Source organism: Meleagris gallopavo, chromosome 2, assembly GCF_905368555.1.
Source record: "Meleagris gallopavo chromosome 2, MGAL_WU_HG_1.1, whole genome shotgun sequence".
NCBI classification, from domain to species: Eukaryota; Metazoa; Chordata; class Aves; order Galliformes; family Phasianidae; genus Meleagris; species Meleagris gallopavo.
In genome coordinates this window covers 108,919,234-108,937,659 of record NC_139405.1, presented here as the reverse complement: position 1 = coordinate 108,937,659, position 18,426 = coordinate 108,919,234, and the positions used below count along the sequence as shown (strand labels likewise).

At 47.9% G+C, this 18,426-nt stretch overlaps 1 protein-coding gene across 2 annotated transcripts in view; it reads left to right on the top strand.

The window, feature by feature from the left end:
- The window catches only part of RCAN2 (regulator of calcineurin 2), a 79,381-nt gene that overhangs the window by 35,536 nt on the left and 25,419 nt on the right, over window positions 1-18,426 (top strand). The window contains exon 1 of one of the 2 annotated variants that reach the window (XM_085218399.1): window positions 9,762-10,004. The exons of the other annotated variant lie outside the window; for it this stretch is intronic. Coding sequence (XP_085074525.1) covers window positions 9,918-10,004 — 87 coding nt within the window. The 5' untranslated portion in view covers window positions 9,762-9,917. Of the gene's footprint in view, window positions 1-9,761; window positions 10,005-18,426 lie in introns of those variants that run through there. 2 annotated transcript variants of the gene reach the window in all.

The following is an 18,426-nucleotide window of genomic DNA, read 5'->3' as shown; positions in this document are numbered from 1 at the left end:
GAGCACAACTCAGAACAGGACAGAACCGTGGCACAGGTGCTGGTGTTCCAAACAGCCTGTGATGGAATATCCAGAGCTGGGAGGGACCACAGGGGCTCCACACCCAGCAGCCCGAGTTCCACTGTGAGAGCTCCCAATGTTCTCCTTTTCTTCTGCTTCCTGAGGCCGTCAGAACTAGAATGAATTGGAAGTTTTGTGTGGAAGCTTTTTTTCTACTGGAGAACGTCTTCTTTAGTGAAATGGAATACATTAGAATTCATTGCAGATCCGTGCTTCAGAAGAAAGCTGGTTGTTTAGCTGTAGCTAAGGCACTTTGAAGTAAGATCAATTCTCTGTCACTCGCTTGTATTTTCTAATATACTTGCTATTTAATTTCTGTCAATTTAGTGTTGAAAGCACATCATGATTCCTTTTATTGTTTTCTCCAAAGGGAACCAAAGTGCACAATGACCAAGTGATTTAGAGCTGTGTTAAATATGCATCCTCTGAAACCACTTGATTTTTATATTAAAAAGTAACTAAATAGTGAGTAAAAAGTGCAAACCAGAGGGATGGGAGACTGGTATTGGTCCTTCTCTGTTGGAGAGGGTCCAGAGGAGCCACAAAGATGATCAGGGGGCTGCAGCACCTCCACTACAAAGCCAGGCTGAGGGAGCTGGGCTGTTCAGCATGGAGAAGAGAAGCTGCGGGGTGACCTCAGTGCAGCCTGCAGGACCTAAAGGGAGCCTACAGACAGGAGGGGAGTCAGCTCTTGGAAAGGGGAGATAACAGCAGGACAAGGGGAATGGTTGGAAGTTGAGGGAGGGCAGGTTGAGGTTGGATGTGAGGGGGAAGTTGTTTGCTGTGAGAGTGGTGAGGTGCTGGAACAGCTGCCCAGAGAGGCTGTGGATCCCCGTCCATCCCTGGAGGTGTTCAAGGCCAGGTTGGATGGGGCCCTGGGCAGCCTGGGCTGCTGTGAGATGTGGAGGTTGGTGGCCCTGCATGGCACAGGGGGGTTGGAGCTTCGTCATCCTAGAGGTCCCTTCCAACCCAGGCCATTCTGTGATTCTGTGATTCTGTGATTCTGTGATTGCTCTGTCTCAAATTTCAGCTATTGAAATATCTGTTCTTTTAGTGAGAGGAAAAAGGGGAAACTGATTGTGATTTCTTATACCCATAACATAAGGGCTCTATGATTTGCAGTGTTGTTTCTGTCTCTTCTGTGTTTGTGAGATGATGAGAATGAGATCAGCCTTGTGGGGACAGACTCAAATAAAACCATTTCATGTAAAAACTACGTTTGCTTTTGCAATGAGGATTTTTTCCCCTCCAGCCACCTCCTGTGTGCTGCTCCAGAGGCACTGGAGAGACTTTTCACCTCAGTATGGGTCCCGTATATCATCTAATCTCCATCTGTCACGTGAATGCAAAACAGAAAAAATAGCAAGGAAAATGAATAAGGCAGTGTGTTCTGTCTTAAATGAAGAAAGTAACAAATATCGTTACTCAGTAAAGCTGAGTATTCACACTGTGGGGTTTTTTGGCTGCGGTTGGAGGAGGGATTTTACAGAAGAGTCTATTTCATTTAAGAAAGTGCTGCAGCAACACGAATACCCACTTCCAATCCATCCCATGATACGAAGAGAAAATAGCAATTACTTCAGAAATCCATTATTCATTGCTTCATTACTTGGTGTCTGGCTGCATGTTGTGTGACAGTTTATTTTTTCCCTTTGAACTGCACTGCTGCTCCCGGCTTGGCAGCAGGCGCTGCTTCCTCTCAGCACAGCCATTAAATCTCTCACCTGCGTGTCCTGTGCAGTGCTGCTGCTGGGAGATAAGGCTGGTGTCTCGCAGCTGTGAGCATTGGTATTCCAGGCTGCTCTTTCAAGGGCGTTTTGCTGTGATGAAGCATCTCAAATGACAGGGAAAACATACAGCCGTGTTAAATACCCTTGCTGGTGGGAGACAAGCGAGGGTAAATGGAAAGGATTTTAAAATGCATTTTGAAACCTTTAACAGAGCTTACTGGTAACAGTAAATCACATTTTTAGGCAGGAGCATTACAGACCTATTCCAACCAGCATCATCCATTAAATGTCCACTAATGGAGAGTACCTGTCCTTCCCAGCACTCGCTTAAAGTCCAAATAAAGCACGAGGAGTCTGAGCTCTTCTGAGTATGTGTTCCTGCACTCCTGTTCAAGGTCACGTAGGTTGTGCAGTCAGGAGCTGAATCTGGCTCCTCCAGAGCCTCCCTGTGAGCACTGCATCGGGCACAGGGAGAGACTTGTCTTCTGTCTGCTGAAAGTGGCCATGTGCACTCATTTCCTCCCCCTGCCCTTATATTTGCGAGCTATGAACTATGAATGGTTCTGCGACATCAAAGGTAGTTGTACAGTTCTGACTCAGAGTTCAAACTTGTGTGTTCCTAAATGAGACAACAAAATCATCTTGGCTAAGTGACAGTCATTGAAGTCACTGAAGCATTCTGACGTTATCAAATGTGGCACATGAAGTTGCTCAGTGTTTACTAAAGGAGGGGAAGTATTCCCTAATGTCTGATTGATTTTCTGACTCTTGGATTCTGAGAGCCGTAGGTGGCAGGGATGGGAAGCTGTGACTTACAGAACATCAAACTGTTACTTACAGAAAAGTTTCCCCTCCAAGGAATCAGGGTGGCCCAGACATGGCTCATCTGACACATGCTCTAAACTCCAGATTTTATATACTTACAAAGAAGCATATTGATTTGGGCTCATTCTAAGTTTAGTTAACTTTCCATGTTTTTCTGGCCCAAACTCCTCATCTTTAAAAGCATTCAAACAATAGTGATTATGTGCTGTGAGAAGAGGTGATTCAAAGCCCTCCCCCCCTACTTCCCCCATAATTGCTGTTAATTCAGAATTTTTAGGAACTTTAGCTTGGGGATCAAACTCATCTTGGGAAGATCACTGCCTATGAAGCTGCACCTCAACCTGTGTGCTTGGTTTTGGGCCCCTCACTACAGGGTGGGTATAGAGCTGGTGAAACATTCAGAGAAGAGCAGTGAGGTTGGTGAAGGGGCTGGAAAATGGTGTGTGTGAGGGAGCTGGGGGTGCTTAGACTGGAAAAGAAGAGGCCAAAGAGAGACCTCATTGCTCTACAACTACATGAAGGCAGGTGGCTGTGAGGATTTGTCAGTTCATCTCGCGTGACGAGTAATAGGACCTGAGGAAAAGACCTCAAGTTGCCCCAGGGGTGCTTTAGATTGGGTATCAGGAAGAGTTTATTCATGGAGTGCTGGAACAGGCTGCCTAGGGAGGGAGTGGAGTCCCCATCCCTGGAGGTATGTGTGAGGGGTGTGGATGTGGCACTAAGGGACGTGGCATAGTGGGGGACTTGGTAGTGCTAGGTTGATAGTTGGACTTAGCCATCTTGGAGGTCTTTTCCAACCTGAATGATTCTCTTTATTCAAACTCTCAATTCACTAGAGTCTTTCAGATATTCAGAAATGCTCTATTTTGTATCTTTTTGTTGTTGTGTTCTTGTAACAACTTTATTTCATCTGGAAATTGGTGAAGTCACAGAATGATAGAATGGTTTGGGTTGGAAGGGACCTCAAGGATGACGAAGCTCCAACCCCCCTGTGCCATGCAGGGCCACCAACCTCCACATCTCACAGCAGCCCAGGCTGCCCAGGGCCCCATCCAACCTGGCCTTGAACACCTCCAGGGATGGACGGGGATCCACAGCCTCTCTGGGCAGCTGTTCCAGCACCTCACCACTCTCACAGCAAACAACTTCCCCCTGACACCCAACCTCAGTCTCCATGGTAGTTCTGGTAACTACCAGGCTCCTAGGGCAGAGAAGCCCTGTGCAGGTAGCTGCCTCAGCCTTAATGCTTTGTCGTTGCAGCTACTGACTGTGCTCTTGGAAAAATTCATTACTAGCTATTAATGCAGTGTTGGGGGTTTCAATCTGTTAAAACAGGCATACATCAAATGTTAAAATCCCCTTAAACAGAGGCATAACTGGTAACATTTGGTGCCCATTATGTTTAGAAGTTAAGAATGGGAGTGTTACTTGCAGGTAACAGTGAGGTATCTGGTAGGGCTGGCCTAGTGTTGGGTAATGTCGTATCCCACCAGCTTTCATGGCTTCCCTGGCCCCAGTGCCCTGAAGTCCCAGCCTGTCACCACACCTACACACAGCTTAAGCTGTAGCATGGCTGGAGGTGCTGAGATCCTGGATCTTGGCCTGGGTTCCATGTTCTGATGTGTCTCCAGTGCATTCCTCTGCCTGGGTTCATCTGCTACTTCCATCCTATTAGAGGGTAATCTATTTTAGCACAAGCCAGCACTCAGTGCAAAAAGGGTAAAAAAGAATGACAAAAAATGCACTTTTTTGTTGTTTTCTAGATTTTAACTTAAAGTCTTTGTGCAAGAGCTCTTTGAAGGTGCTCACTTTGCTCCTGGAATTTTTTGTTTGCCTGAATTGATCTTCAGCTGCAGACAGAATCTGGAGTTGTTTGGATCTGGATTGGTGGGGGGAGTTGGTTTGTTTTTCGGACATTTTTTTTCCAAAATAGTTTATTTTATGTTGCTGAAGTCTTTCTGTTGTTGGTGTTTCTTCTTTGTTTTGTTTTTGTGTTTATCTTTTATTTTCCTCCTTTCACAAACAGAATCCTGTCCTATGGACACACACAAGAGCTTGGTTTAAATACCTTGACGTCTGTGGTAGGCTGAACAAGAAGGAGCTGCACACTGTTGAAAACATTTGAGTCAGACATAATGTGAGTCTATTTTCGGATCCCATTCAGGCACCAATGGGTCATGGTTGTAGGGCTCCATGTTACTGTGCTGGATTTGTGCAGCACTGCAAACAGGACGGTTGGTGCCTGTGAGCAGAGCTGCAGCAGAAATAATCCTGCTGTTTGTAATGGTAATGAGCACAGCCACGCTGGCTGCTGAATGTGGGCAGTATTTTTGTTGCAGTGTGGCTGCTGTTACAGTGAACTCTCCCTAAGGCTCAATTAGCAATGGTTTGCTTGCAAAAGGGGGTCGAGATGTTGTGCAAGTTGTTTTAATGACTTGGCAGCTGAGCTGAAGAATCTGAAATTGGGGCACTGTTTGTATGTATCAGGCAGGGCTGTGGTTACAACTGTGGTAACAGCAGACAGAAACCAAAGGCACGAACAGAGGAATAAAGGTTGCAGGGTGGGGCTGCGTGGTCCCACACTGCACAGAGCACGGGGGAGAGGCTGACCCTGGCTGCAGCAACGTGACTCATTGCCTTCCAGCTTTGGGAGCTGCTGCCTTTCGGAAGGGACTGCTGATTCAGGTATGGGACTCCATCATCAGAGAGCCTGGGGATGTTACTGCATTGTGCTGGGTCTTGGGATGGAAAATAACTACTGGAGTTACCTTTAATCGGCATTATTCTCGGTTCAGAACTCGTTTGGTGGCTGTGTGTGTCACTGTACTTTGTATTTCTGTGTAGATGTGCAGGCAGATCTGCTCAGTTGCTCCTAAATCCACTCTGAAATACTCCCTGGGATATCTGCACACACAGTGCCTCTTTAATTCCACACACAATTGCCAAAACATGAAACAAGTGACAAAGCTTCTGAAAGCCTTTTCATAACGCTCTCCTTGTTCTCCACTCCCAGGAGCGGTGTTTATCCCCAAGCCCAGCGTATGGCTGCTAGGGGACAGCTTTAGAGTTGTGTACTTTGAGATGTCAGCGCTCTCCAAAATGCCCTTCCATCCCTGCACCTTGGCTCTGTGCTGAAGGTTGATGGGATGGACGTGATCCCCAAATCCTCCAGCTTAGCACCTGCCAACAAGAGAGGGGGTTTCCTGCACCACTGTTGGACAAAAGCTGTGGGCAGAAGCACAGCCACAGAGGGAGCCGTGCTGGAGAACCGCCTGGCAGAGTAGGCTGTGCAGTGTGCTGAGGTGCACCTGTGTCTGTATCAACGGCTGGTTATTAAATATCAGACTTTGCATTATGCATGAAATAGGGCTTTACTGTTTCCTGGGAGTTTGCTGAACTAAATGTAGCAATGCTGTACCAAGAGGTAAGGATTTGCTTTTAACTCATTTTGAGGGCTGGAGCAGCTCTCCTATGAGGAGAGGTTGATGGAACTGGGCTTGTTGAGCTTGGAGAAGAGAAGGCTGCAGGGAGACCTCAGTGTGGCCTTCAGTGCTTGGAGGGAGCAGATAAACAGGAGGGGGAACGGCTGTTTGTGAGGGTGGGTGGTGACAGGACAAGGGGAATGGTTTTAAAGTGAGCCAAGGGAGGTTTAGGTTGGATGTGAGGAGGAAGTTTTTCGTGCAGAGGGTGGTGAGGCAGTGGAACAGGTTGCCCAAGGAGGCTGTGGATGCCCCATCCCTGCAGGCATTCAAGGCCAGGCTGGATGTGGCTCTGGGCAGCCTGGGCTGCTGGTTGGCGACCTGCACACAGCAGGGGGTTGGGACTGGATGAGCGCTGGGGGCCTTTGCAACCCAGGCCATTCTGGGATTCTGTGATTCTCGTTGATAGAACCTTTCAAAAATAAGTTTGCTCTGGGGGCAACAGACAACATCAATCTAAGAATTTAAAAAGTAGATGAACGTTTATCAACACTAGGTGAGATTATAAGTAGTTTGCATGCCTAAAACTCTCAGGTAGGGATTGTGTCTTGATTTAAAATCAGAAATGTGTAGTGCTGTAGAAGATGACGTGTGTTGGGAGATGGAAGTTGAAGTCCTGAAGTGCTCTGTAGAGTTCTTGTGCCTCGTAATCGCTGGTTTTGAGATGGGAACCAACTGAGGAGCTTCCGTAAAGAGCTCCCAAAGTAACCCGGTGAGCTACAGCGGCTTGTAAGGGAAAATCTAGGTTATGCTTAGGGATAGGTGAGAAGAGACAAAAAATGAAAGTAATTTCCATCCCAGCAAGGTTTCTTTACTACGATAGAGAGGAAAAATTGCAATAATTCTCTTTTGAAGAGGGATGAATAGTAGAAGTGCAGGAGTAATCACGCAGAGGAACAGAGCAGTTTGCACACCGTGTACCAGCTTTCGTAAGGTGAAGGAGATGCACTGCTGAGATGGGTGGATGGCAGATGGAGAAGTGGGGAAGAAAAGGACAACGTGAGGAAGCTGTGCTGCTGAGCTGTGTGCTGTGACCTAGGCTCTGTCACTGCTGGGGGAGCACACAGGGCCAGGTGTCACTGTCTCATGCACTGCTGAGGATGTTCTTCCAGTGCTTGGCAGTCAGCACTTTGTGATTCTTGGTATCTTTTCTTTTTTCACAGAATCACAGAATCACAGAACGGCCCACAGCGCTCACCCAGTCCCAACCCCCTGCTGTGTGCAGGTCGCCAACCAGCAGCCCAGGCTGCCCAGAGCCACATCCAGCCTGGCCTTGAATGCCTGCAGGGATGGGGCATCCACAGCCTCCTTGGGCAACCTGTTCCACTGCCTCACCACCCTCTGGGGGAAAAACTTCCTCCTCACATCCAACCTAAACCTCCCCATCTCACTTTAAAACCATTCCCCTTGTCCTATCTCCTCTTTGGAGATTGTTACTTTTTTTCCTCCTTTTGGGCCATGCTGTGGATGTCTCACCAGGCTCACATACACATGACTCATCGCTGCTCTTAGAGCTTCCTTCCAGCTCTTGGAAAACCACTTAGTAACTTTTCCCTTTCCTGATGACGTGGTTTTTCCATTGCAGCCTACTTAGAACTTCGCTCCAGCATCTGTTCGCTGTTTTCTGAGATTCCACATATCTGATATTCAAATACATGAATCAAAGTTCTTCTTAACATGCTCAAAAATGGTAACTTCACATTCTTCCCTAAAAATACTTTACTGTGGTTTGTGCAAAAACCCAAAGAGATGCAGTGTCTGATGTACAAACCAGCTGGTTGCCATGATGGGCTGTGTCCATTGCTCTGCTGCCTTGCTCAGTCTGTGCCATTGCTGTTTGTCTGTATGTTCTTGGGTCAGAAAATCTTTAGTGCTGGGATATGTTTCTATTCTGGTTTTGGATCCTCTTTTGTGATTGTTGCTGGTTGGGATTACTATAAATGCAAGTTGGAAAAAACTGGGCAAAGAATTGAGCAGATCTTGGAACAGAAAGTGCTGCTGTTAGGTATCAGCTTTGTTGTATCAGCATCTAAATTTACTGCCAGCTCTTGGGGTGAGGAGCTGGCTCCCTGCTGAGGTTCTTTCATTAGGTAACATGAAGTTCCCTACGCTTCCAAGCTGGAACGGGGAGCTGGGCAGTGTGAGCTGAGCTCAGCTCCTGCTCCTTATCTCTGTGCCATCATTTTGGTGCAGGTGTCTTTGTTCTGAATTTCAGCAGGCACATGGCAGGCTGCAGCCCTGTCTGACTGTGCTTCTGCAGAGACATGGGAGCTAGTTCTACACAACAGGTTTTAAATATCCAGAGCAAACTGTGTGCATCCTCCCAAAGCCTGGCACAAGCTGCAGCATCTGGCAGCGAGGCTCGGTGAGTGCATGGTGTCACATGGAGCTGTGTGCTGTGAGGTGTGTATCAGTAAGGGGTGTTTGCTTTCTGCAGTCTGATACCCTGCTCTAGTTAAATATTTTAATTGTGCCTGTTAATCTGACTTGGCCATAAGTGTCACAGAATCACAGAATGGTTTGGGCTGGAAGAGACCTCAAGGATGACGAAGCTCCAACCCCCCTGTGCCATGCAGGGCCACCAACCTCCACATCTCACAGCAGCCCAGGCTGCCCAGGGCCCCATCCAACCTGGCCTTGAACACCTCCAGGGATGGACGGGGATCCACAGCCTCTCTGGGCAGCTGTTCCAGCACCTCACCACTCTCACAGCAAACAACTTCCCCCTGACAGCCAACTGAAATCTGCCCTCCCTCAACTTAAAGCCATTTCCCATTTCCAGTGTCATCTGTGGGGCTGCAATATCTGAAAGTAACTACGGATAGTGAGAATGAAAAGTGAGAGAAGAAATAATATTACAACTTTGGGATCAAGATGAACTTCCAAACATTTACAAAGTCAGGACTTCTATTTCACAATACATCTTTGCTGCAAACAGCCCACCTGACAAGGCACAAGCAGTCCTAATGAACCAATGGATCTAAAACCACTTTTGCTGGATGCTGAAGGAGCACCTGTAAGGGGAGAGGGTGCAAAGGCTGCAAAGGGTGCCATCCTAATTTCGAGGGAGATTTCTGTGCTCTGTTCTTTGAAGGGGAGTTGAGTTCGAAGCCAGGCGTGCCTCTGATCTTCCTGAAGATGAGTCACAGTGTGTGTAAGTGATGGGATCCCATGTGCAGGATGCTGATTGCTCCCGATGGCAGCACTGAGTGCTCACTGAGCTCGTGTGCGGGGTTCTGCAGCCTGCCTGGTGACAAAGAGGACAGCTAGTAAAGCAGAACGCTGGCTTTCGTCTTGTTTGTCTCTCGTTAGCGCTCTGCTGTAGATTTTAAGGTGTAATGAAGTAATGAATGGCCCCGTAAGGCCGGTAGCTTGAAATGCTGGGTTAATTTACACTCGGAGCGGAGCTCTTGGTGTCAGGCGATCCTTTTTTTGCCAACATAAGCACTCAGCTGAAACAACAGCTATGACTCAGTTGCCAGCGAACGCTGCTTGAATTGATTCAGTCCCGGTTCAGATTTAGCACATAATCATGTTCAATTTGATCCACTGTGCTGCCGAGAGATAAAAGGGCTGAAAAAATAGACGTCGCTTATGTCAGTGGTGGCGGTGATGTCATTGCCACGAGAGATGGGCTGTGCACAGCGTTACTATGCTGTGCTGCTCACTGCTGGCTGTGAGGGAGGCACGGAGCCGAGAGCAGCTGGCCGGAGCCAGCCCAGAATCTGGGGCCATTCCATAGCAGGAGCACATCGAAGCTTCCTGCCCTCTTCCCACCGCTCCATCCCCTGAGGCTGCCGAGCTCTGTGTGCACCAGGGGGGGATGCCAGCCCGTAGCATGGACTGTGATGTCTCTACTCTGGTTGCCTGCGGGGTCGATGTGGAGATCTTTGCCAGCCAAGAGGTTCAGGTACGCGCCTCCGATTCTTTTGTTACGGATGCTTCCTAAAAACCCTCGGGGAGCAGTAGGAGTTTGTAGGTAGCGGTCGATGGTAAGGAGGCAGGTGAGGTTCTGCTGCAGTAGCAGCAGGCACGCAGTTAAACAGTCTGTTAATTAGCAGAGGGGGATGCAGGAGAGGATTGAGCTGCTTTGCACGGTGTTTTGCTAAGCTGGAAGAAGAGCCCGCTGTTTGCTCCGTACCAATGGCAGAAGCGGGTTATGTAACTGACATCTGTGTGTCTGCGTGCCTCGTCTTCCTAACGAGTCATTCATTGTTAATTTTGTGCGGCTATTTTTAGGTCAGCCACGCCGAGAATGTTGTTTATTAGTATCGACCACCTTCGGGTGGCTTTGCTCCTCTGAGCAGCAGCTGTTCACTGCCTTCTGACCCAAACCCAGCGTGCAAGAGCAGCACCTTTGTGAAGGGTTAAAAGTTAGTGGCAAGCGATGCATCTGCAGCATGGCAGCAGAAGGAAAGTTGTGCATCTCCCCGTCGTGTGAATACCTCCAACCCAGGGCTTCATTCTAACGCTTGGTATGCCGGCCTCATAGGCTCTTAATTAGACATCTGCTGTAGAAAAATCATTGTATGTAATTGCTTACTGTTGAAATCAATTACCTTTCTCATTTATTACATTACCATGGGAAAACCACTGCAAATTAAGTTTGAAAGAGGAATTTTAAGTATGCTTTTCACAGATCGCTGAAAGAGCTCGTAGGCATCGTACAGTGCTAGTCAGCACTTTATTTAAAGGGCACATACAGATGGCATTTAATTTCTAATCTGATTGCTGTGCTCCTCGTATGAAAACAATGAAGTGGGGAGAAAGGGCTGTACGAATTTGAGGTCAAATTCAGGACCCCTCTGCTGTTTAACTCTGAGTCGTACATTGAAGTCAGTGGAAATGTCTGGAAAAAACATTTTCATTTGCAAGAGGTTGTGATTTTTATTCCTGTTGGTTTGTTAGGTATCACACGTGCTTCTACAAATGCTTTTAGGTTCCAGAAGAAAGTCCTGCTAATTTAAAAGGCTTTCTCTGTCCAATTTAATACTGGGTTCAGAGATGAAACCGATAGAGAGTAATTGTGAGGAGTGGCTGAGGTGGATGGGCCTGCCTGCACCGGGACACATTTCCTGGGCTGTTCTGAGTGGTAAAATGAGTGGTAAAATGAGAAATTCAGGAATTAACCTGCACTGACAGAGACTCAGAGCTGGAGCGGCTCTTTCAGTGCCATGTTTGACTGCAGGCTACGCCAGAAATTCAAGGTGCAGGGATCTTATGTACCCTCTGAATAAGGAATAATAGCAGTGAGGAAGAACAAATCTGGATTCCATAAAATCAGCAGAAAGCTTTCCATTGACTTGATGAGACTTAGAGTAACCTGATTTAAACTGCAGCATCTGGAAAGCATGGCTTGAAGTGCGGGGCTAACAGTGAACTAAAGGATTACAGGGATGCTATGGGAACCAAAATCCCTTTCGTGTGCCTTTTTACCTGGACTTTCTGTGCTTTGTTTGCTTTGGTTAAAACTGTCTTCTTCTTGATGTCTGAGTTCAAAGTGAGTGCAAAGGCTGTGGGCATATTTACATTGGAGACTGCACTGCAGACTGCAGTGCAGCTTAGGAGCACTAAGTCGACTTCGAAGTCATCTGGCTGAGATGCTGAGAGCAGCCAGTCCTCGCTGACCCACGGCTCCATGCAGAGCAGTTTTCACCTACCAGCCAGCAAACGGGTGTCACAGGCAGCCAGCAGTGCTGCTGCAGCCAGGGGCTGCAGTGTGGGCATCCTCCTTGCTGCAGCTCGAGCACTGCTGGTGTTTTAAAGGTGGGGAGAGCTGCTACAAGTTCAGCATAAAAGACACTGGTGTTTTGGTTTGTAAAAAGGGCTTCGTTCCATTTTCTGCGTTGACAGCGTGTTTGTGTTGACTTCAATAAGGGAATCATCAAGATTTAAGGTTGGAAAGGAAGAATCGTAGAATCAGTGAGGTTGGAAAAGACCTCTGTGATCATCTGTTGATCCATCTCCGCCATGCCCACTAAACCATGGCCCTAAGAAGGCCATGCTGAGAAGAGACAGGTGTGGAAGTTGCAGGAAAAGATCAAAAGCAAGCACAGCAGTCCCTGCATTCAACTGGAAGACCCAAGTACTGAAAACTAAAGTTACATAGAACCACAGAATCACAGAACGGCCTGGGTTTCAAAGGCCCTCAGTGCTCATCCAGTTCCAACCCCCTGCTGTGTGCAGGTCACCAGCCAGCAGCCCAGGCTGCCCAGAGCCACATCCAGCCTGGCTGTGCTGCTGCTGTGGCCAGGAGCTGCCCAATAGAAGCGTTCAGCTTGTGTTTGCTCCATAGAGCAGCTGGTAATGGAGCTGGGGCTGCTGCTTTCCTGAGCAGTGGCCCAGAAGTACAGGTCTGCACTGCGGGGTTTGGAGTGGAGCAAGCTGCTCAGCTTCTTGCTGCTCTCCCACCCATGGAAATGACCTTAATTCTGCAGGCTCAGTGCCCTTAGCATCTGGCAGCCAGACTCAGAAATGCTCTTTTTCCATTTGGCCTCTGAAACAGGAGAATAATTACTTAACGCAGAAGGCAGAGCTCCGTAGTTTCAGCACATCTAATGGCTCATCCTTTCTACAAACAGAGGCATGTATGGGTGCCCTGAAACTGGCAGCTGGCCGCTGTGCTTACAGCCATGGTTTGCCATCCATGCAGCCATGCTGCAGCCTTTCGGTTTCTGTCCGCTGTTGCCTTGAGTTGCCTTTTGTAGCCCAGTAATGAGGTCACGCTGATCAAGGTGCTGCTGTCCGTATGGTGCCTGTATGTCAGGAATTGCAAACTTCAAGACAGCCATCGAAATCACAAAGTGCAGTTCTGCTTTGTAGTTCACCTGGATAATTGAGATTCCTCTTTCAGCACCTCTAGATGATCATTTTGTATCATGTTCATTACATCAGTAATTAATTAATTAATATCTTATTTCTAGCAGAGAAATTCTAGACAGTAGTTAAACACTGGCAGAGAACTTGAGCTCATACTTATTACTCTAAGCAAGGCTTATATTATTAATTCTTACCCATGGAATTGGAAGATCATCTTCATGGTCTTCAGTTATTTTCACATGTGCCATTCTGCCAGGCAACATGATGTGATAGAGACAACAAGGTGCAAGGAAACAGAAGGCATACTAGTGATACAGATGGATGGAATTTGCATCTGAAGACAGTAAGGTAATTTAGACTGGAAGGTTGACCTCAGTGTGGCCTTCCAGTGCTTGAAGGGAGCGGATAAACAGGAGGGGAATGGCTGTTTGTGAGGGTGGGTGGTGATAGGACAAGGGGAATGGTTTTAAAGTGAGATGGGGAGGTTTAGGGTGGATGTGAGGAGGAAGTTTTTCATGCAGAGGGTGGTGAGGCAGTGGAACAGGTTGCCCAAGGAGGCTGTGGATGCCCCATCCCTGCAGGCATTCAAGGCCAGGCTGGATGTGGCTCTGGGCAGCCTGGGCTGCTGGTTGGCGACCTGCACACAGCAGGGGGTTGGGACTGGATGGCTGTGCAAAGTTGAGATGTATGGCTAAATGCCTTTCTAGCACGAAAGAATCCTTGGCTCTTGAGGTTTTTCAGCACCACTCAGTTCTCCATTCGTAACAGTGACTCATTCAGAGATGTTCTGAGGTTTGCAGCTGAAGTGCTCTAAGGTTAGAGTCAAGTGAAGAAAGCCGTAGAGAAAAGTGCTGCTGCCCCTCTGGGTACTGCAGCTGCCCAGTGGCAGAAAGCAGGACTTGTCTGCAGAGTTTCTGCATTCCCTTTTTCAGATTTTTCTCCTCAGCTGTGTAACCTTGATTTATGGGAAGAGACTGCTGCACAGTGATAAGACTCCAACAAACTGGAGATAAGGAGGAAAGCAGAGAGCAGCATGACTAGCAAAAGAATCCTGTTAGCTAAAAGACCTGTTCTGTAACCTCTTCTGTTTGTATTCTCTGTACCTGAGAGTTATTTTTATATGAAGTTTTCCGTCTGTGAAATCTTTTATGATCCAAGCAAAGGACCCAGATCTTCTGGGTTAGTTGGTTTGTTTTTGTGGGGAGAAGGAGACAGGGAGGTTCTTTTCCCCAAAGAAGTTTTGCTGGGCTAAGCTGTTTTCAGGTCTGTAGTGATGTGATTTTCCTCTGCAGGTCTGTGTATGTGCATCGTTTTCTCTCAAGCATTACCAATAGTTGTTGCTTCTTAACGTGACCGAAGGTCTGATGTTGAGAGAAGCTGCATTTTTTCAGACAAACATCTGTTCCGTCTCTATTTTAACAAACACTTTATCTGTAGATTAATGGATATGCTTTATGGTTGGCTGGTTCTTCCTTTAATATCTCAATAATCTGCTAAGTTTTCATCATTCACGTGCCAAGCAACATATTTGCTTTGGAAGATACTGTCATATGCAGAATGCAACAACCATGACAGTGTGAATTCTTCCTTGGTGAAGAGATGCCGAGCAAAAAGAGTAGCAGGGTCTGTCACACAGTTGAATAACATGCATTGCCAAGGCTGAGAAGCTGGCCAAGCAGTGGCTGACTGCTGCTGACTGCTGCTCAGTTGTTGCAGGGCTTTCTGGTGTCCATCCACATATTTAGACTGGTGCTGGGGCTGCATGTGTAAGCATTTATTATTTTTTCTGGCCAAATAGTAAACCTCTCCCCCTTTTTCTCCTTGGCAGTGCATCTCAAAGCACGTGCAGCCATAAAGTGTGACTCCAGCCTATGCTTTCTGTCTAGATAAGAACTTTATTTTCTGCTTCGTTTATGTTAATTCCTGACAGCAGATCACTTTCTCATAACATCAGTGTTCCTAAGATGCATTTAATTGCCTTCATTTGGTATTTCTGGTGATGCTCAGAAAAGCCCTTGGCGGCACTAGCTCTGAGTGAGTGAGCAGCCCCACTGCCACCGAAGGATCCTGCGCAGCAAACGGTGCAGTGGGGAACCAGATCTCAGAGTCACCTCATACCTGCCATAGGACATCGATTCCATCCCCAGGCCCCACACAGCACCCAATCCCACCTGGTGGCTGAGCGTGGTGTCCCAGTGCTCCTTGTGAGGAGCTGCAGCCGCCGAAAGGCCTCCTGCCAGCTGCTCTGCTCGGGGCCCACCAGCCCAAGGGGCCTTGGCCACCCCTCACACGTCCCCTCTCAGTTTTGTAGCCCTCATTAGAATGCTCTCTGACAGCGTCACGGCCTTTCTGGACTGTGGACCCAACACTGCACCCAGTGCTGGAGGTGAGGCTGCACAGAGCACAGTGGGACATTCCTCCCCTGGCCCGCTGGCAGTGCTGGGTCTGGTGCTCCCAGGGCAGGGCTGGCCCTGCTGGTTCCTCAGCACCCTGCTGGTTCCTGAGCATGCTGCTATAGGAGCAGGGCTGCTCTTCAGCCTCTCATCCCCTGGTCTGTACTTATCACCAGGGTTGCCCCATCCCAGCTGCAGATTTCCCAGGCCTGCAACTTGTCAAGTTCTCTTTACAAGGCCTCTTCCTCAAAGGAGTCAGCAGCTCCTCTCAATTTAGTGTCATCAAGTCTTACCCAATGTTCCTTCAAGTCCTTCATCCAAGCCACTGATGAAAAGGTTGAAGAGGCCCTGAAATGCAGCCCTGCAGGAGCCCACCACTGGCTGCCAGTTTGATGTAACCCCGTTGCTGGAACCTTTGTAGCCCAGCCTGTCAGCCAGGGCTTCATCCACCACCCACCACAGGTCTTTGCCTTGCTGTACGCTGGCCTTTTTTTCCCAGAAGAATCCTGTCAGAAACAGTGTGGAAGGCTTTGGTGAAATGTAAAAAGATGGCATCAACTGACTTCCCTTGGTCAGCAGCGTGGTCAGAGGAGGTAAGGTTAATTAAACAGGATTTTTTGCCTGTGAGCTTATGTTGGTTCCAAGCAGGTTAGTATCACTGATAAATAGTAAATAAGTAAATTAATCTTGAAAGTTCATCAGCGTCCCAGCACCTTTTGGAGACGCCCTTCTTGCCTCCAGGTAACAACCTCCATGCAGTGTTCCTTGGCTGCTGCCCCTCTCCTTTCAGCTTGCTGCTCAGAAGGCTTTGCCATTACGTGTCTCCTGCAGGACTAAGCAGCTGGATGGGGCTGAATGAAGCCACACATGCTTGTGGCAGAACGTACTTTTTTGTAAGCCTTACCAGGACCTCTTATATTTTCAACACCTTTCTACTCTGTCTTCCTTTCTGCTTCATCTTTCCAGAAGGAAACTGGAGGAACTGCTTTCCTTGCTTTCCCTTCTTGTTATCATCCCATGTAGTAGTCCAGTACTACTGAACAACACTGTATGCATTTTTGAAAGTTTCCAAACAGATTGAGGCTCAATGTGTCAAATTGTGAGAGTGTTCTGGGTGACACTGCCTTCAGCAAATGGACGGAGGTAATTTGTGTTTGATTTCAGATTTCATTGTTAGCAGCTAATGGAAAAAACTGTTCAGGGCAAGTGCTTCTGATGGAAAAGATGATGAGGTGAGCTTTTGAAAAGACAGTCTGAGATCAGATGGGTGAGGAAAGTTATTTTCTTTGTAAAGTCATCTTCTCCAATCTTATGGAGCTGCTTAATAGTGTCTCCTGAGCAGATTATCCAAGCACTAAGGAGGGCACGAGAATTAGCAGTTAAAAAGGCACTTTTGAGTGCGTAATGCAGATTATCCATCCTGATGCAGAGGACAGATGGGATGTACATTACCAACTTGTTGTGGCTAGATCAGCATTTCAGGGATTTATATGTGAAGTGACAATCTAGTGTACAAATCACAGAATCCCAGAACGGCCTGGGTTGCAAAGGCCCCCAGCGCTCATCCAGTCCCAACCCCCTGCTGTGTGCAGGTCGCCAACCAGCAGCCCAGGCTGCCCAGAGCCACATCCAGCCTGGCCTTGAATGCCTGCAGGGATGGGGCATCCACAGCCTCCTTGGGCAACCTGTTCCAGTGCCTCACAAAATATTGGTGAATTTTCAGGAGAGCAAGAAAAGTTCTGTAATGCCTAAGAGGAAGGAGGAGCACAGTGTGCAGATCCACTACCAGCAAGAAGACAGCACGTCATGCTGCAGAGAGAATTCATGTATGACCGATTTTTTGTGTGTTTGTATAAAAAGTTGGACAGATAATGGGCTAACAATAAAAACAAAGCCATCCCTCTGATGTCATTCCCCTGGATGTCAGGGGGAAGTTGTTTGGTGTGAGAGTGGTGAGGTGCTGGAACAGCTGCCCAGAGAGGCTGTGGATCCCCGTCCATCCCTGGAGGTGTTCAAGGCCAGGTTGGATGGGGCCCTGGGCAGCCTGGGCTGCTGTGAGATGTGGAGGTTGGTGGCCCTGCATGGCACAGGGGGGTTGGAGCTTCATCATCCTTGAGGTCCCTTCCAAGCCAGAACGTTCCATGATTGTGACTCTGTGAAATCAGACACCTTTATTCTTTGGCAAGGCAACAGGGCTGGTGGCAGATGTGGAAAGTAGGTATTTTGACTAATGCTTTCACACTGCTCAGCTTGTCACTGTTGCAGTAACGTCACTTTAGAACTCCTATAAGGTGGGTGCACAGGTTTTAAACAAAGCCTAAAGAGAAGTGTGCCAGCACTGGCTTTGCAGTGCTTGTGAAGCTGTCGCTGCGGGTGGAGCGTGGCCCCACCTGATGCTCAGGGTTCTTTGCAGCAGGCAGGCACTTGCTGAATGCGCTGTCAAGCTGTGAGTAGTGTTGAAACCTTCTTGGACTCGCTGTGATCCTGTGGAGCAGCTGTTGGTCACTCTGGGCTCTGTGCTGATGTGGCTGCAGCATGGTTGAGGCTTGCTGCTGCAGGGGGGCTGTTGTCTCTTCAGCCTAGTTAGGCTTTTCAGAGGTACATTTTTGGTCTGTAAAATGAGATGTCAGCATTGTCTTGTTTACAGATCCTAAGAAGAAAAGTACCCAAGTGTGAGGAGCACTGCCTTTAGCTTTACAAACAGCTGGACTGCAGGGCTGTGTGACTGGGCGGCTTCCTGCGGGCTGCTGCTGGGCCCTGAACAGCACCACATCCTTGAACTGAAGGAAAAAGAAACTACTTTCTTATTCATGATAACAGCTGGATCAAAGCCAAACAAGGGGCCGTAATAGTAACAAGTACGCCGCTTCTGTTAGGCAGGAGTAAATTATTGATGTACTTAAGTTTTAGAGATTTGGGAGGTTGATTTTTTTTTATAGTGAATGAATAAAGATGAAATGTTTTGAGATGTCTATTTCTTGCTTTCGTAGCAGATAACCTGGCTGGAAGTGTTGAAAAACGGCAGTGATTTACAGCAGTGATTTAAGCTGCACGCAGTCCTAGCGCCCAGAGCAGTGCTATTTCTTGGGTGAGGCATCCAGTAGCAGTCCTGAAGCAGAT